Source organism: Bubalus bubalis, chromosome 9 (genome assembly GCF_019923935.1).
Source record: "Bubalus bubalis isolate 160015118507 breed Murrah chromosome 9, NDDB_SH_1, whole genome shotgun sequence".
NCBI lineage: Eukaryota > Metazoa > Chordata > Mammalia > Artiodactyla > Bovidae > Bubalus > Bubalus bubalis.
The window spans coordinates 64,718,150-64,743,237 of NC_059165.1; the positions used below are offsets into that span (position 1 = coordinate 64,718,150).

The window sequence follows — 25,088 nt, forward strand, 5'->3', positions numbered from 1 at the left end:
CTTCTGGTGTATCAGACAAAAATGCAAATAATCAAAATACAGTGTTAAAAGCAATGATCTGGTATTTTCAGATAATTATCTCAAGTTGGTCTTAATGAGGTACTATAGTACACATAACATGGTAGAATGTACAACTAGTGCTGAATATACAGGCTTTTTCAAGAGCATTTATCCTCACTTCATTTGTAAAAAGAGCACACTTAAAATTGTCACACTATTTGACTTATATCCAAACATTTCTTCTTCAAAAGTGTAAACCTGTGAAATACAATTTGGACTCAAGTCAACATTTTGCATTCCTTCTCCAACAGCCTCAACCTGGCCCAGAATAGGCCAGTCATATAAGCAAACCATCATGATAAATGGTGACTGTATACATGCGAAAAGGCCAATAAAGGAATATTCAAACAGAGTGGGAACCAGCTGCCACTTAAAGACCTTTCAATTAAAGCAACGAGTCTTCTAACATGCTATTCATTTGAACTGAAAGATATCTATAGGAAAAATGAATTTCATTTTCTAGATTTTAGTTTATCAGTAGTCAATGACTGTCCTTGCTAGTATATACCATATAGCAACACTGAAAGATATAGCAATACACAAAGAAAACTTCAGAAAATGGCCTCCCATACACCCATTGCAGTAAGAATACTAATTATTTAGGCACTGTTTTTATATGCTTTAATGATTTACATGTATTATTTCATTTCATCCTCACAAAAATCCTGAAATAGGTATTACTGTAATCTTTTATGTGGAAAGAAGACATTTTAAAGCATTTAAGCAACTTGTTGTCCAAGTGTCCCCCATATGTGAATTTACTTATAATTATGCATATGAACCATTATACTAAACTGTAATATTATCCTTGATATATCATGTAATAACATAAAATCTACTCAAAAAATTCAAAGGATGAGATTTTAAAAATGAAATACGAACAGAGGCTCTGGTATTTTCTCCTTGTTTTCCAATAGCTCACTGTGACCCACTTTGGAGACCACTGCTTTAAATAGCTAGTCAAAACGCATGAACAAAGCAAAGTGAAGACTATCAGTGGCTTTCAAATCTGAGTATGTATCACAGAATCATTACCATCCCAGACACACTTACAATAGCAACCCTAGACTTTTTTACAGTTACAGAGGAACTTGTGTTTTCTTAAAGGGCATCTCTCCCATTTTTCCATAGAGCTTTCCAAATCTGAGATTTAGGCTGAGGGCTGGCCTGGGGGATGGCAAGGATTCTTCCAGAAGTCTACAGTACAACTCTGGGAATCTCAGCTCCCAGGAGACTCCCTCAGGCAAAGGCATGGAAAGAAAACATTACCTTCAATATTACCTTGACACGGCTGGACATGGGCACCTGAGAGCCTCCTAGAAATTCAGGAATAAAGGCCAAGGACGCTTTTAACACTCAAGGCTGCTGGAACTGCCAGGAGTTGACAGGCTGCAAAAAATCCACCTACTACCAAATGACATGCTTTTGCTGTGGACAAAGAACATTTTTCATACTGAATCCTCACATTTTCTTTACTCCAAATAAGTGAAATTGTGAAAACAGACTAATATCCAAAACACATTATTTCCATATATTGAAGACAATTAGGATTTTCTTAAATTCTGCAACTCTAGGCTTTATAGTAATCCTGGTGATATCTGAGAGAGTAACTCTGAGTTCTAGTTTTCCAAAGGGGCTAGAACTTTTTTATTTCACATTTTTTTCCCTCCAAAAGAATTTGTTAATGCAAATTTAGAATGTCTTTTTAAAGGTCTGAGGTTCAACATCATGAACTTCTATAAGCTTATGCCATATCTGGAAGAGGACAAGGTCAAGAAAAATAATCATAACTAAATGTTTCACCTATCATGTGACTTGACAGTATGCACTTATATATCAGTTTGGCTATAAAGAACCAGAAAGGTGAGACCACTGATACTGCAGTGGGGACATGGACAGAACTCGTTTATTTACACTTTTCTTTCCATATTTCTACTTGGACTCCTGCTCAAATTAAATTATAAGTTGCTACAGAAAAAAAAAGGACCTTCAAATATCTGCAATTGGTAATATTGCAGATACATCAGGGAATCTTTACCTAGTAACAGAAATGCAGAGCTGGCCTAAGAGTACAGCATATGTTTCAATAAGTAATGTGTGAGATGCTGCTATATTCCAAGCCAAATGCCTCACTCCAGAGAGATTTTATTAAGGTTTTCTGGAAGTTACAACACCTAAATTGAGTACAATGTTAAGACATTCCCTCTACCTCTCAACACACATTCATTTGGTCTCTTTCTCTTTATATTTACACATATATCTTTTTAAAAGATTTAACTTCAGTTTTTCATGCCAGAGCAGAAAGCATAAAAAAACGTCAATAGATTCTGATTCTTATATAAAATTAGGTACCAAAATGTGAAGAACTGGAAGCTCCAGACTCAATTCTAAGAGGAAAAGGATTCTCATGGATCACATTGGGCTAGCCACTCAGAATTTATGCCTGCTATAAGAACTCAGCATCTGTCATCTATAAATGACCAAAATGGGGCTAAATAAATAAAACATAGTTGTTTACCCTGAACTTCATTTCAATTACCATTTTCCCCTCAACTTCTATCTCAAACAAGTGCTAAGTTATCTGCCGCTAAAGGACATTAGCTGGTGGTTTTATAAAGCAAAGCAAGGCATCATAGGAAAAAGAGGCCACACAAAACCAAGTTATAACTTAGAGGCTTTGCTCTCTAGGCTGTGATTTCTAAGGTGCTGGTGAATTATTTGGAAGTGGACTCCACAGCTGGCTTCATGGGATTTATAAACCCCAGGCATTCAAGAGCTGGTTCTGCTCAAACAAACAAAAACATCTTTGCATTCAGGATCTGCCTCCTTCAAAAGAACTGCAGTCTGACTCCCAGCTGAACACCTTGGCATACCGACAAGGCTGGTAAGATACAAAATATATCAGATAATAAAGTGTCTGAAAGGAGTTGGAGAGAATCTAGCCATTATCATTTCATTCTGTATTCCCACTGTTTAAGAATGAGCATCACTATGATAAAACACCAACTGGCACATGCACCATTTCACCTACAGCCTATCTCATGCCAAATACAAACACCATCAAAGGTTAGGAGGCTTCTTTAGGAAGGTATTTTTGAATAGAACTATGTATTTTGGGTTGTGAGAATTTTTTAATAGAGTATAATACTTCTCTCACATGCCTAGCAATGTAAACAAAATTAGATATGCAGCAATAAACATTAGCAAAGATAATTTTAGGAAAATGCAGGCTAACTTTATTTTATAAGGAATTTAAAAAACATGAGCAAATATTGATATTGCATTTTTTAAAAAACAAATTAATCTGTACGTCATTCAAGTTTTAAAAATCAGAGTCAATGTGACACTGAAAAATGTAGTAACAAAGAAATGTGCTTCATTTTAACAAAATACTATCCGTGGCTTATGACAACTAGATGTACAAACATAAAGGTAATAATACTAAAATGATGTAAAACTCTGAATCTCAAAGTGATGGAGCAGGCTGAAGGGAGCACCAATTGCCATCACTGTGGGACTGTGACATAGTCTATCAAAGGAAACAAACTATCACTAAGTAATAAAAATAAGGATATAAATAAATGGTGGGGGTGGAGGAGTCCAAGATGCCTAAAATTTTAAGAGAAAATGGTTTATTTGATTCTATTGTTACATGTGTTTTATCTGTTTTCTTCCTCAAGTAAAAAAGTGGATATGTGAGAGATTCAAGAATATACCTGAGATTTTCAGTAACGATAACTTCAGACTGAGGAAATCATGACTGATACCTCCTATCACTTTAACCATTTAATATACTATTGAAATGATTTAACAGCTATAATATGCTTTGGGTTTTTTCATTTTTAAAAGCTCTAAGTCAAGGCTACTTAAAGGAACTTCTGTATCTTTTAAGAAATACAACTATTTAATTCCTGAAAATTTTATTTTTTCAAAGAGTGACAACCATATCAAGTTCTAACACACCAGGAGTCTTGAACATTAGGTGATCCAATTATCACAATTTAAATTAGGATACTCAGGAAATATATATCAAGGTTCAAAAATATAATTTTTGATTCTTTGTAAACTAAATTTCACTGAGAAATGCTTAAACTCTAAGTCTAAAATGTGGGTGCCATGCTTTTAAAAAAAAGAAAATTCACAACCTACTCAATAATCCTGAATAAAAATCAGATTGGTAGGGTGTTTATATTATACAGATGTATAAACGAACACTTTAAAGGGGCAAAAACAATTATATCCATATTTACAGGTGACAAATCACTTTCACTTCAGGAAGATTAGAAAAGAGCTAGTAACTAGGCACAGAGCCAGAGGTTGTGAAGGGAACCTAAAAGCAGTCAATACTAAAATTCTTAGCAGTTAGTAAAGGAATGCAAAAACTTCTTATACTACAAAACTTTAACTTTACGTAACCAAAAAGCAGTCCAACTATGACCCTTATAAGATGATAAAAATTGAAACAAAAACTCAATCCATTTTGTAAAAATTCTATTGTAACATTCTTATATCCAGTTCATATTGTTCTACTGGAGTCAAGTAAGATTTAAGCTCAAGGTAGAGACACAAAATTAGAGAATTTCACCTTTTCTGAGGAGATGATCACAGTTTCATTGCAAGAAGATAAGGTGAACAACCCCTTAGCAACTTTTATACTTTATTATCTTCAATGGAAAGTTCAAATATTTTAATTGTCTTAAACTTCTGGAATATTACCCAGATAGTTAAAATATTGATATTTAAGTTTTACATTAAAGGACACTTTAATGAAAACAGGCCTGCTTTAAATAGAGTTTGATAATTCAGGGGGTACTTACGGAAAGAAGATTTGTTAACAAATACTGGTTTCTTATACTTAAAAAAAAAATCAGCAAGACAGAATTTTAAAAATCTTAATTTAAAATACATTGTAAACTGAAGACAACAAATGCCACATTTATCACAGACCAGCACAGGTAAAAGTTTTTCCCAGATGTTTTATAAGACTTTGTATCTTCCTTTATTTGTTGGTTGGTATGAATTTTGCTACAGGAAAAAATAAAAGGTATATGATTAGTAAAAGGGGAAAAAAAAACAAACATATGTTAAGTAATTTCCTTTACAAACTTATACAACTATCAGATATTTAAAATAAAAATATTATTTAGTGAGAAAGAAAGAACTATTTAACAATCATTTCTCTGTGTTCACTCAACTACTCCTTAACAATGGTTCTGAACCAACTTAATGGTGGTAGCATTCTTTTTCTATCACTCCTCGGTAAAAGTCACTTGATTTAAAGTTTGTTTTTATTCTTTCCTCTTGCTTTGTTTACATTTCATTCTTTAAATTATTTTTATCCATCCAAAGAAATGTTCTGTAAGGGAAATTTTAGAAAAGCCCTAAAAAACACATTCTTTGTAAAGTTTCATTTCAAAGGATCCTCATCCCAACATACACACTGTAGGGAGAATTTACAAGAAGGTGTCTGCATCCTTTGGAAAGGTGGTCTATAAAAGGTCCATATCCAAAATCAAATTAAGTCCATACCTAAGTTTAAAACACTGACAAACACGTAAGTTTAAAAATAGTGGCAAAAATGTAGAGAAACTGAAATTTTCATACACTGCCAAAAGCAACGTAAACTGGTATAACTACTCTGAAAAATTATTTAGCAATACCAACTTAAAGCTAAACTATACATACCCTGTAACTAGCGATTCTACTTTACGGCATTTACTCAAAAGAAAAATATACTGAAGTGTACTACAGAGATGTGGAAGAATGTTTAGAGAAGCGTTATTCATAAAAACTCAAAACTAAAATGACCTCAAAATCTAAAACATAAATTAACTGTGGTAAATCCACAGGCTTAACTACTATATAGCCATAAAAATAATAACTGCTATATGTAAAAACATGGGTTGATTTCCTCAAAGTCATGTTGAGAGAAAGAACTTAAGATACAAAAGAGCCCACAGCATTTGATTCCACTTATATGGAGTTCAAAACTAGGCAAAACTAATCTATGATGTTGAAAGTCAGAAAGTCCCATTTGGGGGCGACGAATAACAACAAAGAGGAACATGAGCAGGGTTTCTGGGATCCTGGTAATGTGCTCTCTTTCCTCATCTGGGCGGTTATCACACCAGTGTGCTCAGTTTGTGAAAATTCATCAAACCATATCATCTGTCTATTTTGCTGTACCTATACGAAATGGTTAAATAAAACATTTATTAGAACAAACAAGTCCTTGAGGTTTTCACTCACCAATCGGATCAGTTCTTCTTTTATAAGCCTGGTGATTTCTGCCTTTGCTTTCTGCACAGCCAGTTCATTGGCACCTGGTGAATGAGTGGAGAACATTATTCATATTACTGGAATTACACTGGATGTTTATCCACCTCATTGAGATCCAGCAGAAACACTGTAGGTGACTTTCAGGAACACTGTACTACTTGCCAAGAAAAGTCTTTCAATACCTGGTGGAACATGATCTACATTGTATCATGGCTACTTATTACTTTCAGAGTTTTAAATGTAACCACTGAGCTTAGTGCTTAGAGGGTTAAGGTTAGTGAAGTACTAGTGTTATAAGTTTTTGGTATATTGGTATGCAAAGAAAAAATGATTCGCAATTTGTCCAAAATAGAAGAAAAAGGAAAAGTAAAATACACCTTCCTAGGTTCAGTTATTTAACAAACACTTATTGGATGTTTATTATGTTCTTTAAAGTCAGCAAATGTTTCAGAAACGTGTCATCTGAACAAAGTCTTAAAGCTGAAGGAGGAGCGATGACAGGGAAAGCATTTTACAAAGGGAATCAATCATGTGTACAATGGTACAGATTAAGGAAGGCATATTTAAAGACTGAAGAGTAAGAGAAGTATAGTATGGTTGAAAGAAAAAAGTGTGTGAAAGAACACAGCAAAACAGCCAAACAGATGAGGTGGGCTGGAGACACTAGTATAGTTATAAATTCAAGAAGCACCCACCATGTGTGGCATACCTTATGAGATTCATTATATGTAGTACTCATCTATGCTCTGTGTGATCCTGTAGGCTACTAGAAAAACAAACTTGGAACGATATTACAGCAAGATGAGTACATTAGGAAGTAGTCTTATCAGAGGAACTTTTAAATATCATTTCTTCCAAGAATCTTTCCCTAACTTCTCCAGGTGGCGTTAAGTGTTTCTCCCCTCAGTGCTCTCACAGGATTGTGTTCATACCATTGTGAAAGCACATTTTTGAGGTAGAATGAACAAAATATTTTTTCTGATTAGATGTAAACAGTGAAGAACAAAGTAAGATGCTAAGAGTTGAGTCACAAGAAACTAAAATGTAATAAAGGAGATACTGAATCCAAGAGGAAGAGCAGGTGTTATTATTAGCAGTGATGGTGGTTAATTGACATCATTGTAGCGGAGGTGCTCATGGGACACACCAAGTTGGAAACGTCAGTAAGACTAATGGAAACAGGGAGCAGAAGTAGAGGAAATGGAGATTAGAGCTCCATCAAGGATAGGTGTGGAAGGATGTGAAGGCAGGGGACAATGCCAGGAGGTAGGCAAGTCTAGAGTGGGAACTCGGTGCACACCTATAAAAGGAAAAGCGCTGGAACAAAGAAGTAGACCAGGGATTAAGTACTAGGAGTGAGAGAATGTCAGAAAAAAGAACTGGGGTTGTAATGTAGAGAACTATGTTTTTATTATTTTTATAAGAAAAATCAAATATGGAAAACGATTCACAAGAAATGGGAAAATTCTCCCCCTTATTAGATACGATTAACTTTTTCAAACCCACAGAGGACAGAGAAGGAGAAAGGGAGGAGCTGGGGGGAGAAAAGGAGGAAAACAGAGGATGAGGAGAAGGAAGAGGCAGAAGAAACTGTTTAACAACAGGAAGAAAAGAGACATGCTTATGGCTATGAATCTAATCTAAGCTCCACACCTCCACCAGCCATTGACCACAGCATTTTAAAGCTGTGGGTGCTGGAAGGGAAGAGAGGTGGATGCATGTGAAGCCAAGGGTAGAATCAAGAACTGAGCCAGAATGAAAAGTATAAAAAAACCCCCAAATTCAGAAGGAAAATATGCTACTTGGCATGAGCTGGTGTGTAGCTTGACACTCTGTGCTATTTTAAAAAGAAGGAAAATGATACTCTCACCCAGCTCAAAGCAGAAGAGCAATTTTCCTGTGTTAGTTAGAACCTCACCATTTGGACCGGTTTAAATTTTTGACTTATACAGCTTCTTTAGGTAATGGGTTACATATGTTTATAAGCTGTCATGAAAAAGAGGCATTTCCTTTCATTGGTCCCAAAACAACTCTGGCTGCTTTTAAGGGATTCTCCACCAGTAAAAAGAGAGGGTCACACAACAGGCTATAAATTATACAGGCTGGCTAGGCATGTACGTCCTTCCTGTTCTCCTTCCCACTGCCTGGTGGGAGGCCTGGAGCTGCTGAGCCACACTGAGCCTCTAAGGAGCCAGGCAGTGGGGTCCCTCCAATTACAGAACTAGAAACAGATGACACTAGGCTCCTTGCAACACCTGTTTTCATCCCATTAGTGTTCAGTCGATTTGGTTGGAGTTTCAAAAACTAAAAGATCATTTAAATCTAATCATCTATGAAAATTCTCAAAGCTTTAGATCATTTTAATTACCAATCTCCAGCCCTTATTTAGCATCTAGAATTCTCAAGATTCATTCTTAACAAGGTTATCTTGTTACTAGGAGGGAAAGACCTACTTAGATTATAAAAATTAGATGTTACTTCCTAAGTACAAGTTCACAGTGGAAAGCACCCAGAACCATTGTAGGTAGATAGAAAAGTTGGCAGAAGCCGAGGGCTTCTCATTTCACTTCATTTGGTAGTACAGTAGATGTGTTCTGGTAAAGTTATATACAAATTAAACCTGGCATACATTAATTATACTACATTAAATAAGCATAATTACCTTTAATAAATTAGAGGAATCTTTTTCAAAGCAAAAAATAATCTGATTTACCTCTTTAAAACAATGTCACTAAAACACTGATTTTGAAATCTTAGAGATACTTAAGATATTGTATATTACAAAAAAAAAAAAAAAAAAAAATACTGGTTTTGCTTAAATGACACCTATCATATTCAAGCTGAATAAACAAGGATGCCTCCATGTTTACCAAGGTTTTATCATCAGATTTCACTGAATGACATCTTGTATGGCCTAATAATACGAGAAAGCTGTCTAGTAGCACAGAAAGATGTCAGTGTAATTTCTTCTCCTTGAACATCATGATGCCAGCAATCCCCATTTTACCTTGCAATAAGGAACAGTGTCACATGATTCAAAAACACACTGAGTCACTGGCAGGGCAAAAGTCTTTCAGGATATATAAAAGGGTACTATTTAAAAACCTCACCTGAAATATCAATACATATGATCCAGTTTCTCAAAGTCACAATCACAAACCAAAAAATGCGATTTGTCTAGTTCTGGACCTACTTTCTTTGTACATCAGTTGAAATATGCATGGATCTTCCTGTACAGTAATGGTAGATTATTAACAACATGGAAAACATACAGGCTGTATCTGAGTTTTATACCTTTACTGCAATTCATCATTATTAATTTTAAAAGGTAGTGTGTATGTGTATGATTCAATGGACTAGGCCGGTGTTTGAGATTATACAGGGTGTGGGGGTAGCGTCATTGTAGCCCTCTAAGCAGGAGGTAGGCAGACTCTAGATTTACATGACACATGGAATAAGCTACTTCACAGCTCCCATACCAGTATTCAATAAACATTTAGTTCATGAAATAAATGAAACGGAGCTGTGACTGGTCTATTCTTAAAAATCTATTATAAAGATGTTAAAATTAAATATAAAAGAAAGGAGATAAGTTGTCCTACTATGTTATAGATAATACATTAGGAAAAAAATCAAAAGAGAAACTGTCTTTTGATTTCATTTATGAATGTATGAAATAAGGTTAAAAAGCACACCTGATCACTCTTAGATAACACATTACTTATAGCCTTTGAGCTGTGGTATTAATTGTCCTATTTTTCTAAAAATGGCATGTATGAATTTACAGGCATAAAATTAGAGGCAATATCTGCTTGGGTAAACAAGCATTAAGGGGATTAATATAGTTGATTTACTTTCTAACCTTAACTTTGGCCAGAATATTCTACTTACCAGAAGCATAAGGACTTAATGGACTAGTCCCCAAAATACATGTGTTCTTTTAGTCATTTTCAAATTTGACCAAATTGTCAAAAATGAAAGAGTCCCCAGCAAAGATCACTCACATCTCTATATACTAAACTCCTAAATAAAGACAACAAATGATAGGTGAAACTTTTTAACAGGTGTTCCTTATTTTCAGTCCTCTCTAGAACTGACCTCATATTCTCTTTGGGTCTATTACATCTATTATCAACTCTGATCAAACTCAAGATGGAAACCCAACCAACAGTACATACTTTCAATTGCCAAGTAAATTTTCCGCTCTCCTTCCTTGGGCTCTTTGCCAGGTGGGAAGTATGTTCCTCTGATTGTAATTGCAGCTTCAGAATATTCACTGATTCTCTGCAGAGCTTCCTTAGAGGTAACTTTCCACCTAGCAGTCTAGGAAAGAAAAGAGTTGGGGAAGAAGAAACCTCTTTTCAGTTCAGTTCAGTCGCTCAGTCGTGTCCGACTCTTCGCGACCCTGAGGTCCTAAAAGAATAGGTTAGCTAAATCATGTTATTGTCAATATTAAAATTTTAATCAACAGCTTCATCATAAATTCATTTAGATTCTAATGTACCTAGAATGTAATCATAAAAATGAAATTTCCAGTGTTGTCTCCCCATCTACATAAAAAGTAAAGCAGCCATTAAAATGTTCATGGTTTTTTCTTTTTATTTATTTACTTGGCTGTGTCAGGTCCTAGCTGCAGCTTGAGGGCTTAGGTACCCCGGAGGATGTGGACTCTTAGTTCCCTGAACAGAAATTGAACCCGCATCCCCTGCATTGGAAGGCAGACTGCTAACCACTGGACCATCAGGGAAGCCTCTTCATAGGTTTGAAATAACGTATTTTCACTCCTAAAAACAGGGTTTCTACTCAATTAAAAAGTTTAAATCTGCTACTTGCCTGTGGGAAGTCATTGATCTCTAATTCTTCCTCATATCTCTTAAAAGATTCATTCTGTCCACCATCCTGTCTCTCCTCTTCTTGTTTCTCCAAAGGCACATAGTTGAGCTTGGCATTTATCTTTTCAGCAAGTTGCTCTGCAATGGTTTTTGCAGATACAGTGGGAGCCAGGATGGTGCCACCTCTGAGAATGGCATTGGTGGCCTGTTGCATTACATCCTGCAGTTAAAGAAGACCTACAGTCAAATCTCAAATGAGGACAGAGACAAGACCAAAGATCCCACCACAAACTCTTCTCTGGAAAGCACTAACTAAAAGCATCTTTCTTATGTAGAGTCTGACCCACAGGACAATTTAACAGCATATATTTATAATAGAGAGTTTAATATATCTGCCTTACTTGATGCGAAAACTAAACACCCAACTCTATATTAAAAAATTCTACTGAACCATAGATCATTAGGTAACTCTTGATATCAAATATAGTATAATATTTCTAAAATCATTTACATACCTTGTGGCTACTATGGGTTTCCTCTGAATCAGTATGTTTGCCTACTACTACCACTGAACTCCTCTTCCCCTCATGGGCAAACCCAACATTCTATAAATTATAGTAAATGTCTTTATACAACATACTCTTTTTTTACATTTGAAATTAATTTTACTATGTACCTAAACAACAGTGAAAAGTTACAGCCATATGATTTCACAAGAGTTACTACTAACAATAATACAAGAGAATATTAGGGTGAAGTGCTGCATCTCTGTTTTCACAAGAGGCACAGGCTTGAGTAAACACTTCATAGTAATTCACTGGTTAAAAAAGATTCAAAGACCCAAGGCTCTGCCTCATCAGGTCAGTCCACTGGCCTCTAGCTTGGTCATGCCACTCGGGCACTACAGACCTGAACCTGTATACAACTACTGCACACAGGGCCATGCAGGTCCTCAACCACTCAAAATCTTAAAAACACTGTCAACATTAACAAACTGTTCTTTGGGAATGCTATGAAAATTTAACCTTGATTAAAAATTAAGTTAAACAAAATGCTGGAGAGAGTTAAACAAAATGTGGGAGAAGGGAACCCTCCTACACTGTTGGTGCAAATGTAAACCCGTGCAGCCACTACAAAGAACAGTATGGAGGTTCCTTAAAAAACTAAAAACATAGCTACCATAACCCTAAAATCCCACTCCTAGGCATATTTCCAGAGAAAAACATGACCAGAAAAGATACGTGCACCCCAATGTTCACTGCAGCGCATTTTACAATAGCCAAGACATGGAAGTAACCTAACTGTCCATCAAGAGAGGAATGGATAAAGAAGATGTGGCACATATGTACAATGGAATATTACTCAGCCATTAAAAAGAATGGAATAATGCAATCTGCAGCAACATGGATGGACCTAGAGTGTCATGTTGAGTGAAGTCAGTCAGACAGAGGAGAAATACCATATGATATCCCTTAATGTGGAATCTAAAAAGAAAAGATGCAAATGAACGAACTTATACAACAGAAACAGACTCACAGACTTCTGAGAATGAACTTATAGTTGCAGAGGATAAGGGGAGAATGGATAGTTAGGAGTCTGGGACTGACATGTACACACTGCTATATTTAAAATGGATAGCCAACAAGGACATGCTGTAAAGCACATTCAGCTCAATGTTATGTGGCAACCTGGATGGAAGGGAAATTTGGGGGAGAATAGATATGGCTGAATCCCTTTGCTGTTCACCTGAAATTATCATAACATTGTTTGTTAACTGGCTATATCCCAGTAGAAAATAAAAGGTTAAAAAAAAAAGAAAAGAATACATATGTGTGTGTGTGTGTGTGTGTGTGTATGTGTGTAACTGAATCACTTGGTTGTACAACAGAAACTAATACAACATTGTAAATCAACTACAAAAAAATGAAGTTAACCAAAAAACTCCCAAGAGAAAGATGGCAAGTAAAATATTTAACGGTTTCCCATTGTCTAAACACGTGTTAGTTTGAGTTATATAACTGGGTGTCTGTACTTCCACAGCATTGTTTGTTTGCTCAATAACCCACCAGTAAACAGAGTAAGAAAGAAAAAGAGAGTTCTTTCTTTAGGATTTTGGTAAGGTCACTCAGAATACTATTCTATAAAATTATCTATGGTTAACAGGCCTTCCAGAATAGGCATTAAGACCTCAGTTAACCATGCTAGAGAAATCAACCAAGGTGAATAATTAGAGAATTCTGTATTCAAATGTTAAATGCTTATTACCTCAAAATCTAAAACAACTTCTTGTTCACTTGTGCTGATATAATTTAAAAATATAAAAAAACAAGCATTTAAATCAAATAACTTACAAAAAGTACTAAGACTTGGAACGAATTACTTAATACCTGAGACTCAATGCCCAAATTCTTCTGAGCATTGATTCTAAGAGCCAATCTCTTGGCAATTTCCAGTTTTTCAGCATTTCCTGCAGTGGGAGCAGGAACACTAGATGTTCCAGGAGCCGCCATATCCTTCACTCGCTTCTTTGAATTAAACATGCTTTCAATTTGCTCATCAATCTAAACAAGAAAAAAAAGCATTAGTAAAAATCTAATTAAAATACCAATTTAGAGAGGGTGAGAGGGAGGGGAGGGGTAAGGAGAGGTGAGGGGAGGAGAGGGGGGAAGGGGAGGGAGGAAGGAAAGAAAGAAACAGAGACACAGTGCTGCAAGAACCACTTCAGCAGACTCCTGAGTAGTCCAGAAAATACATCCCAATTCAGTAAATGAAGAACACGAGCTGTCAAGACAGAGCAGCCAATTGGATGCAGCCAAGTTGCTCTGGGGCCCAGGCCTTGAGGCCAAATTATGTACACTGCAATCAAAGAGGCTGGAAGAGGGCAATAACTCAAGATCAGTGGACAACTAAAAATACAGCCAATGGTTACCAGGGGAAATGATACAACATGTTCTCAAGGCAGGGCTCCTAAAATTTTTTTCAACTCCAAGAATGCAATTGGGTTTACAAGAAAAAAACTGAGTAAGAGAATCAGGGAGAAAAACCTTTATTGTTTTATCTCTTTGAACCCAGGAAGGAAAGGCATGAAGGTGGGTTTCCCCATGAAATCAAGAGCAATGCTGACAATCCTGGCTCTCCAGGAGTCATGTGAGTCCTACTGCCACCGCGTAATCCTCAGCTTAGCCACTTGTATCTCATAAGCTATAGCATTTCCTTTTAAAAATGTCTTTTGCCCCAAAATGAATACTAACACTACCAAGTAAAGAATGCAAATCCCTTCATATGCAGGAATTAGACTAATATTTCAAATCCCAAATGCAAAGAAAAACTTTTTCAGGGTTTAAAATTAACTTGGTTAATTTAGAAAGAACTTTTACTGAAATGGAAACAGACAACTCACCTTCTTTTTAAAGCATTTGTTATCTAATAAGGTGTTTGAGCTATCAACTACTTTTAAACTAACGTTTAATTTAGTAACACTCTTTTAAACAGCATACATGACATTAAAATCCAAAACAAATGCATAAAATTAGGAATGGGGAATGCACACAGTGTTAGGTAACAGGGATAACTTTACTTTTGACTTAATTCATTTTAGTATTGCTCTAATCTTTTAATTAACTTAATTTTATTAATTTAATTTATTTAATAAATTATTCTAATTTATTGAGAGCCTGGATAGTTCAGTTGGTAGAGCATCAATGGTTCAAGGTTCCAGGGTTCAATTCCCTGTTCAGGTAGAAGCTTATTTGGGCTTCCCTGGTGGCTCAGATGGTAAAGAATCCGCCTGCAATGCAGGAGACCTGTGTTCAATCCCTGGGTTGGGAAGATCCCCTGGAGGAGGTCATGGCAACCTGCTCCAGTGCCTGGATGGAGAATCCCCATGGACAGAGGAGCCTGGCAGGCTACAGTCCATGGGGTCTCAAAGGGTGGGACATGAATGAGTGATTAAGCACAAAGCTTTTTACTATTGCTCTAATTCTTTAATGAAAATTATAATAAGATTTTAACAAAAGGGGGAAAATTAATATGTTTTATTATGAGATTTTTAAAAAATGTTTAAATAACAAAAAAACTGAAATGGCTTTATAAACAAAGCCAGAAATTCTTCAATACTCTTCCCTTCATGAGGTGGAGCCTCTCCTTAAATGTAGGCTGGACTTAATTGACTTGCTTCTAATAGACAAAATAAAGTGGAAAAGCCAGTATATAACTTCAGAGACTAGTCATAACAGGTACTAAGGATTCTTCTTTGCTCTCTCTTGGATCACTCAATCTGGGGAGCCAGCTGCCATGTTCTAAGAACACAAATGCAGAGTAAAGAACAGAGGCATCCCACCAACAGTGAAATCAGTGAGCCATTCTGGAAGAAGATGGGCCTGCATCAGTGAAGCCTTCTGATAACTGCAGCCTGGAACAACGGCTTGACGGCAACCTCATGAGACCCAAAGTAACACCTTAAGTAAGTTACCTGGCTAGACTGTTCCTGATTTCCTAACCCTCAGGAATAGTAGGTAATAAATGTTTACTGTAACCCACTAAGCTTTGGGCTGATCTATTATACCATAACAGATACCTAAATACATTGACTTAGCTGAATTTTAAGCCAATATGGTATACTAGTAAAAAAAAAAAAAAAAAAAAAAAAGGCCTAGAATTAATAGGAGACATTGGTTCCTGACTGTGCTTAACAGACAGTGTGGTCATTTCCTGAAAGATTAAATTCCTGAATTCTTAAGTTGTGCTCTGAGCCAAGGTTTAATGCAGTATATTAAAAAAAAAAAAAAACTTCTATGATCAAATATCAAATATGCTGGAAGAATTCAGAATTAAAATAAATTATTTTATTAATGTCTTTTCATACCCATTGACAGGATACCATTAATAGTGGAATATACCAGCAGATTTTCAAAAGTATTTTATAATGAAAACATCTCAAGCTCAAGCTCCTGGGATTAGGGTTCCACAGCATACTCCAAGAAACCCTTAACTTTCTGAGTCCTTAAGGTCTCTTTTCACTGGGTTACAAACAATGCTGTAAGCTAAGAAAATGAGCTTTAAACAGCTAGGCAAAATCTGAAAAGGTTATTATTTGTTTCTAAGCCTCAGTCTCCTCAGTTATAAAAAGGGAATGCTTTGAGTATCTCTGGCTACTGTGAGGAAGTCAATGAAATAATCCCTGTAAGGCACTTGGCACGTGAAAACAGTACCATGCCATAAATGTTCACTATCAAACCCTGGGGTGGGAAGATCCCCTGGTGAAGGAAATGGCAACCCACTTCACTGTTCTTGTCTGCGAAATCCCATGGACAGAGGAGCCTGGTGTGCTACAGTCCATGGGGTTCAAAAGAGTAGGACACAACTTAGCAACTAAATAACAACAACAATTATTAATAAGGATGTTCTATAATAATCAAATTGTGAAGTATTTAAAAACAGTATCAGTACCAATGATGTTAAAGATACAGGGAGCCAGGCACTCTTACACACCATTAGTGTGAGTGCAAGCTGGTACTCACCTTGCAGGAGAACAATCTAACAATGTTTTAAAACCAAATTTGAATATACCCTTGGACTGAGCCATTCCATTTATACACTTAAACACTCTTCCTTAAGACTTAATCTGATAAATGTGCTAGGTTAAGTGTTCAAGGATGTGCAATGAAGTACAGTATACTCCAAATAATAACAAATATATATTCCAAGTATTTGTTTCCAAATATTCAAAAATAGGGATTTGATTGCTTATATTGTAGAACATCCATATAATGAAACATGTAGCCAAAAAACAGCATGAGAGTGAATTTCCTAAAAGGGAAGATTTCAACATAGGACTATTGTTGTAAAAAAAATTATAAAGCAGTATGACCTCATTTTTATGAAAATACAAAAATACGGGCATATGTGAATACATTTGTACACACACAAAAAAAACTGAGAAGCACACCCACCAAAATGTTTCCAGTAATCTGCTACCTAAACAACCCTAAGGTAAGACTTCCAGTACCAGATGAACAATTGCTTCAACTGGTAAGAATAAGGCTTTAGGACAATACTTACATCAACCGCAGCATCCTCATCATCTGAATCTTGCAGACCAAGAGCAGCTTTTTGTAACTTCTTTCTCTCATTAGCCAAAGCTTGTTCTGTTTCATCGAACTTGAATCCCTTACCAGAGAACCCACTACTCTTTTTAATTATTTTCCCTTCCTTTCAAGGAAAAACAAGAAAGTTAATTTCATAATAAAAAACTTTAATGCTCAGAAATTTATGGCAATTAAATAGTTTTCAAGGAGGGGTATGATAATGTAACAAAAACATTTTATTTAGCATGTGAGAAAAAAATAAGAGCTCTGTATGTACACTACAAAAATACTAAGTTGAAGAGAGGATTTTTGTTCTCACTCCTTTCCTTTTCTATCTAAAAAGATAAATGAAAATAATTCTATCAAGATTTGCTGGTATTAATACTCAAGGTTTAGAATACAGTGAATTGTATAAAAATAAGAAAAGTTATATTAACAACAAAAAAAAAAACTCACAGCTTTCTGTTGATCTTTGAAATCGCTCCAGAGTTTCTCTAGATCAGGTGGCACTGCAGTCCCTGACAGTTCAAGGGCTTTAATTATGTCTCCAGCATACCGAGCTTGATCTTCTGTGATAAAAGTGTATGCATAGCCCTAGTAAACAATGAAAAAGTGGTACTATTAAACACTAACAAGATGAATCCTCCTTAGAAAACAAATAAGATGAAATCTGAGTTACCTAATATACCCTCTTTAAGACAACTCCACTACTCCACTAAGAAGAATTTTAAAGGTCACAATAGAGACTTACTAAATTCCTTAATATCTAAGTTTAACATTTATTGTAAAAATAAGTTAGAAAATTTCTAACTCCTTTGTGCATAAAGAGAAATTAGATAAGTTAATGATTTTTACATAAATGTACAACTGCATTGTAATTATTAATTTTAACACATCTTATTTTTCCCTTTTTGCTTGCATTCTTTTCTTCTACTACCTACTGTACCCCTCTACCCCAGCTAACCTGTAATTAACTTCCTAGAATATAGCATCCCATAGTCTTTAAAGACCAATTAAAAGATATAAAAGTATACACACGTGTATATCTGATATGTTTTCAAAAAAAAAAATGAAGTCATCTACATCACTTTCCTGCAATTCTCTAATGCCTAAGGATTCACGTGTCCCCAACAGCTTTTTGGTTCAGGTAAGAGAAAAGACTGGAGTTGTAAGCAGAGGAAAAGCAAACTACAATTAGACTGCCATCTTCATTAAATGTTCTATCCTACCAGTGAACTGTTATAAATTTTAAAACTAGCCTTAATATTTTATTTCAGGAGTACCTAGTTACCCTTCTCCAGAGGATCTTCCCAACCCAGGGATCAACCCCAAGGGAAAGGCTACCCACTCCAGTATTCCGGCCTGGAGAATTCCATGGACTGTATAGTCCATGGGGTCGCAAACAGTCAGACATGACTGAGCAACTTTCGCTTCACTTCACTTCACCTAGTCACCAGATTTGACCCCTAGCCTACTTTTACACAGCACATGAGCTAAAGTGGTATTACATTTTTTTAGGGTTGGATACAAAATACACATAGGATGTGACAGAGACTGTATGTGACCCAAAAAGGTTACAATTTTAACTACACAAAAAATCTCCCAAATCCACAGAATAACTCAGGTTAAAAGAATAAATACCATCACTACTTATGAGCTGCGTAACTCTGGCAAATACCGTCAGTGTGCCTCAACTTTTTTCATCTGTTTAAAGCAGTAATATTACTGATCTTAAAGGGAATTTGTGAGAATAAAACAAGATATACATAGAGCACTTAAAACAGTGGTGGGCATTTAATAAATACTCCATAAATATAACCTATTAATAATATTATTGCTTTCGTATGTAGAAATGTCCATGGTTATAATATCAAATATATCACCATCAGTGCTTCCAACAAAGGAATATTCTGCTGCTTTCAAAAACAATGAGTTAAAACTATATACTCAACAGAATACAGGTGTCAAAAAAAGAAATAATATACATTTGTATGGGGCTAAAGACAGGGGTGATAGGTGTGGGCTGAGTATATTTTATGATCCCATATTCTTAAAAAAGTAATGAATGCTCTTGAACATATATGTGTAATGTATATACAGAAATTTTTAGGTGGGGAAAAATACCTTTCTGGGGACACAAGGGTTAACACTCTGCCTATATAGAACAGGTAGGTATCTGATAATTTTAACAGCACTTAAGACATGTGTATGTATATAAATGACATCAACTAATCCCCATATTCTGAAGATTCCCTGTAACTCCTATTATCTACACTTTAAAGTCCTAAAGAAACACTTATATTTTAACATAATGGAAATCAACTTTAAAAGCAATTCTTTTTACTTTGTTGCCTGCTCTTCCAGTCCGTCCTGCTCTGTGCACATAATCCTCATAATGGTTGGGGCAGCTATAGTTTACAACAAGAATCAGATGCTTCACATCGAGGCCTCGGGCAGCAACAGATGTGGCCACGAGAAGTTTGCAGGTCCCATTCTTAAAATCATTTATGATGCTATCTCTGTCATATTGATCAATGCCTGCAAATGAATTAAAGAGTTGTAAAACCACATATTCAAATTAAATTTTCCATTTTCTCTGACATTCAGAGAAAGAAGCTAAACACAGGGTAAAGAACATATCCAACTTATACTGACCATATGTCAACAACCACCATATAGAAAATAAAAATTTGCAGGGTGCTGAGAGACTTGGGGGAGTATGGATAGTTTGGGATTAAAATATACACATTACTATATGTAAAATAGAGAACCAACAAGGATCTACAGAACAGCACAGAGAACTACACTCAATATCCCATAATAACATATAATAGAAAAGAATCTAAAAACAAATAGGTATAATATACAACTGAATCATTTTGCTGTACACTTGAAACACAACATTGTAAAACAACTGCATTTCAATAAAAATTTTAAAAGACTAAGAAAATTCAATGGCAAGATCAAATCTGCCCTTCTTTTCTTCCCTTTCTTGTACATAAAGCTAACAACTGTAGAAGCCCAATCTTAGAATCCCTAACCTACTACTGTTAAGGGGGCAAAGGGAAAAAAAAAAAGGCAGGTACACCCAGCCTATAATGACAGGATTCAGATGTTTTGACTTCTCCTACAGGTTATTTAGAGCCTTGCTACTCACAGTTTTGTTCAAAGACAAGGAGCAGCATCACATGAGAACTTGTTAGAAATGCAGAATCTCAGATTCTACTGCAAACTACTTAATCAGGTTCTGCATCTTAACCAGATAGTTAGGTGATTATCATTTACAGTGCACTGCTTAAAAAGGACCCCACTGGAATGCTCTGAAAATTTGTTACTCAAAGAGCCTCAGGATGAGTGACAAAGCAGAACATAAAATACCAAAATGCTCTATAATAAAATGTCCAGGGCACAAATATACCTTATGGTGGGATACCTGGGAATCTCTAGTAATCAGAGAAGGGAATGCAATAAATTCTCAAACCTTGAAATTCATTTTTGCAGCAAGAAATATTGGAACATTTCATATAAAACCTGTGTTTAACATATACAGAACATTTAGCATCTAAATATTATCAGTATTAATTTATATTATCTAAAATTTTGAACGTACTCTTCAAAGACTGAATGATAGAAAGTATTTGGATCTTATGTCAAAAAAACTAGCAGCTCAATACTACCTCTAAAACCTCACAAGAAAAATTAATGGAATGAATAATAATATATATTAAGTTTATAATTTAAAAATACCAAAACTTCTCCTTTAGATTAAGGTATCTCCTATGTACAACAGAGTTAGTAATTACTGGCAGCAACCATCAACCATCTTCCTTTTTAACATATCCCCAATTTTGTTATCCACCCAACAAACATTCACATATGTGAAAGTGAAAAGTCGCTCAGTCGTGTCCAACTTTTTGCGACCCCATGTACTATACAATTCACTGAATTCTTCAGGCCAGAACACTTGAGTGGGCAGACTTTCCCTTCTCCAGGGGATCTTCCACATTGCAGGTGGATTCTTTACCAACTGAGCTAATATCAAACCAAAGATGAGCCTAATTCAGTCTCAGGAAGTGAGTAATGTTTAGGGTAAACGAGCCCTTCTCAAACTTCCTGTGCTCAGGTTGCCTGTGTACTTTTAAGGCAAGTAACTTGGTGGGCTATTATGGAAATACTTCGGACCTCATGAAGACCCTGAAAATCTCAGAGACCTCATGGGTGGGAGGACAATATTTTCAGAGCCATTTGTCATTCCCATGCCTATGAATGACTCCCCTGGTAGCTGAGATGGTAAAGTGTTTGCCTACAACGCAGGAGACCCAGCTTCAATCCCTGGGCCGGGAAATCTCCTGGAGAAGAAAATGGCAACCCACTCCAGTATTCTTGCCTGGAAAATCCCATAGATGGAGGAGGCTGGTAAGCTGCAGTCCATGGGGTCGCAAAGAGTCAGACATGACTGAGTGACTTCACTTCACTTCACTTCTTCACACGCCCATGAATGAATTAGGCATAAGCAAGTGAAGCAATTCTGGCCGAAGAGACAGAAGAAATATAGGAAGAGGATTATAGGCAAAAAGTTTTCTTACTTATATAAAAAATACACATTTCCACCAAGATAGGGGGAAATCTTATTAGATTAACCATCCTGTGGACAGGAACTATGAATTCTAAATATAAAGAACTAACTACCTGAAGGCACCAGAGAGTGACTAAAAGCAAGCAGAAACTGGAAGGGAGTTGACATCTGAAAGAATGCAATGGCACTGGTTAAGTTTATAGGATTTTACTTATTTTAAACTTTCTGTTTGGGAGCATGCCCTGAGCAGCCCAGGTAGTGAAGTCATGGTCTTACTGACAAGAAGAAACAGAAGAAAGAAGTTAGAATAAACTCAGGACCATAAAAGAGGGGATAAATCCTAGGAAGAACAACAGAGTAGGCATATCCAGTTGTGCATAAAAACACTGCCCAACTATCTGATACCTAAACTATACACACATGAAGCAGAGGTCAACCAGCCCAGCTCTGGCTACAAGAAGTTAATACCCACTGAAATCTCTTTTAGATTTCAGAGCTTACCCATTACAAGAAAGTTTTAAATATGGGTCTAGCCAAGTTAATTCCCTATTTAAAAAAATAAAAAACTTTTAAGTAAAACATAAGATAATTTATACTCTACAAGGTATCATTCACAAAGGCCAGTATGCAAACCAAAATTACTAGACATACAAAGAAATAGAAAAATATAAAACAAAATTAAAAGACAATAGAAATTGACTTTAAACGACCAAGACATTATAATTAATAGTCACAGATTTTAAAGCAACTATTGTAATTGTGATTTAGGGAAAAAAAGTTTTACATGCTTATAATGAATGGCTTGGAAATACAATTTGAGAATCAAAATATAAAGGAGAACCAACTGGAAATTCTAGAACTAAAAAAATATAAAAATTGAATTTAAAAATTCACTGAATGGACTTACTAACAGCAGATAAGAGATGGCCAAAAACACACAGTGAACTTGAAGACAGAGTAAAAGAAATTATTTAATCTTAATTAGAGAGAAAAAAGACTTAAAAACAAAGACTGAACATCCATAATGAGCATCAATGATATGTGAGACAGTATTAAAAGCTGAACATACACATTATTGGAGTCTTAAAAAGAGAGGAGAAAATAGGGCAGTAAAAATCAAGTAATCAAACAATCAAGAAATAATAGTCAAAATTTTCCCATATTAGATGCAAAACATAAATTTACAGATTCTAGAAGCTTGGTGAACCCCAATGAGTATGAATGATACCCAAGTCAACTTACCATATGACCCAGTAATGCCATTCTTGGTTATCAACCCCAGAGAAATGAAATGTTCACATAAAAATCTGTACTTGCATATTTAATAGCAGCTCTATTCATAATTATATAAAACTGGAAATAACCTAAATACCCTTCAACAGATGAAAAGATACATAGAGTGGTACCTCCACACACTAGATAATAAAAAGAAATGAATAATGCAACACCTTGAATGGATCTCAAAGCCATCATGCTAAGCAAAAAAAAAAAAGCCAATTGCAAAAAGCTACATAACGTATGATTGCATTTACAAACACTGTTCTAAGAGAACATCAGTGTTTCCCAGTGACTGTGTACAAGAAGAAGAAAGACAATCTTAGAGTTACTCTGTATAGGGATATGACAAAAGAGTTCTGGGGGGTGAGGTAACTGTTCTGTATCCTGATTATGGTGTAGTCTTTGGATAGTTAAATAACTGGAAATAGCCTGGGTGTCCAAGAGAAATGACAAAAAAAACTATGACATATTTATATATTAAAGTATTACTGAGCAATACAGTTGAAGAGTTGACACATCCAACCATATGGATGAATCTCAAAAATGCATATGAAAGGTCAAAGATGCCTGACATGAAACAGTCCCTAACGTATGGCTCCATTTATTTGAAATTCTAAAACAGGAAAAATTAATATATGTCGAGAGGAAAAAATGTAAAAAGTAGAGCAGGGACTGAGGGAAATTTCTGAGGTTATATTTTAATAGAGGTTTGGATTTCAGAACTTACATGCATTTGTCAAAACTCATCAAATGCTATACTTAGGATCTGTACATTTTGCTACAGTCCACTTAATACTTTTTTCGTTAAAAAAATTTTTGAACTAGTGTTAGTAAAATGCATATTGAAGTGAAATGTGTTGACATACAACTTACTCTAAAATGTACCAAAAAACTAAGAAAAATTGAGGGGTTGATAGGACAGATGGCTAAAGATCTGATAAATAAATACAACAAAATGTTAATTGTAGAATCTAGTATTAGATATTTCAGGGTGCTCACTATCTAGTTTTCTCAGATCTTTGGTGTTTGAAAATTTTGGTGATAAAAATGGAGGGGAAAAAAGATATATGGAAACAGTCTTCTTCCTCTGGAAGTTGTCAGATCTGGAAGTGACAACTGAGCCTGTAGAAGGCTTTTTGCTGCCACAAAGAAAGCTAATAACTAAGTTATGCTCAGGATAGCAACAACAATATGGAGACACTGAGCTAATGAATAAAGCAAGTTGGAATCGTTTTCCTTTTTTTGGCCAAGCACGTGGCATGTAGGATCCCTCTGGGTGACAACAATGGGTCAATGCAAGTTCATGAACATAACAAATGTACCACTGTGATGTGGGATGCTGGTAGTAGGGGAGTCTGTGCATGCTGGAAAAAAGCGGTAAAAAAAAACTTTGTGATTTCTGCTCAATTTTGCTGTGAACCTAAAACTACTCTAAAAAAGAACATCTATATTTCAAAAAAGTAAACACAAAAAGATCAAAATTAAAATGAAGTGACTTTGGCAAAAGATAAACATACAGATCGATGGAATCAACTAGAGTCCCAGAAATAAACCCGTAGATAAATGGTCATGTGATTTTGAGGTTATCAAGGCCATTCACTAGGGAAAAGATAGTCTTTTCAAGAAATGGTGCTGGGAAACCAAACATCCACACAAAAGAATGAAGATGAACCCATGTCTTACACCATATACAAAAATCAACTCAAACTGAATCAAAGATCAAAACTTAAACTAAAACTTTAAACCTCTTAGAGGAAAACAAAGGGGAAATTTTTCATAAGCCTGGATTTGGCAATGATTTCTTAGATATAACGCAAAAAGAACAGGCAACAAACAAAAGAAAAAAATTGATACAACAGACTTCAAAACTAAAGCATCAAAGGACACAATCCAGAGAGTGAAGAGACAACCACAGAATGGGAGAAAATACATGCAAATACATGCAAGGGACTGCTATCCAGAATATGTAATGAAATC

General features: G+C 35.5%; 1 protein-coding gene across 1 annotated transcript in view; it reads right to left on the reverse strand.

Annotated features, from left to right (window-relative positions):
• Nucleotides 1–3,963: 3,963 nt before the first annotated feature.
• The window catches only part of DDX46 (DEAD-box helicase 46), a 63,992-nt gene continuing 42,867 nt past the window's right edge, over nt 3,964–25,088 (reverse strand). The window contains exons 18-25 of the mRNA XM_045161883.1: nt 19,602–19,795; nt 17,714–17,851; nt 17,232–17,381; nt 13,559–13,732; nt 11,173–11,391; nt 10,518–10,662; nt 6,310–6,383; nt 3,964–5,085 (exon numbers count right to left, since the gene is read on the reverse strand). Of these exons, the coding sequence (XP_045017818.1) occupies nt 5,038–5,085; nt 6,310–6,383; nt 10,518–10,662; nt 11,173–11,391; nt 13,559–13,732; nt 17,232–17,381; nt 17,714–17,851; nt 19,602–19,795 (1,142 nt within the window). The 3' untranslated portion in view covers nt 3,964–5,037. The remainder of the gene's footprint in view (nt 5,086–6,309; nt 6,384–10,517; nt 10,663–11,172; nt 11,392–13,558; nt 13,733–17,231; nt 17,382–17,713; nt 17,852–19,601; nt 19,796–25,088) is intronic.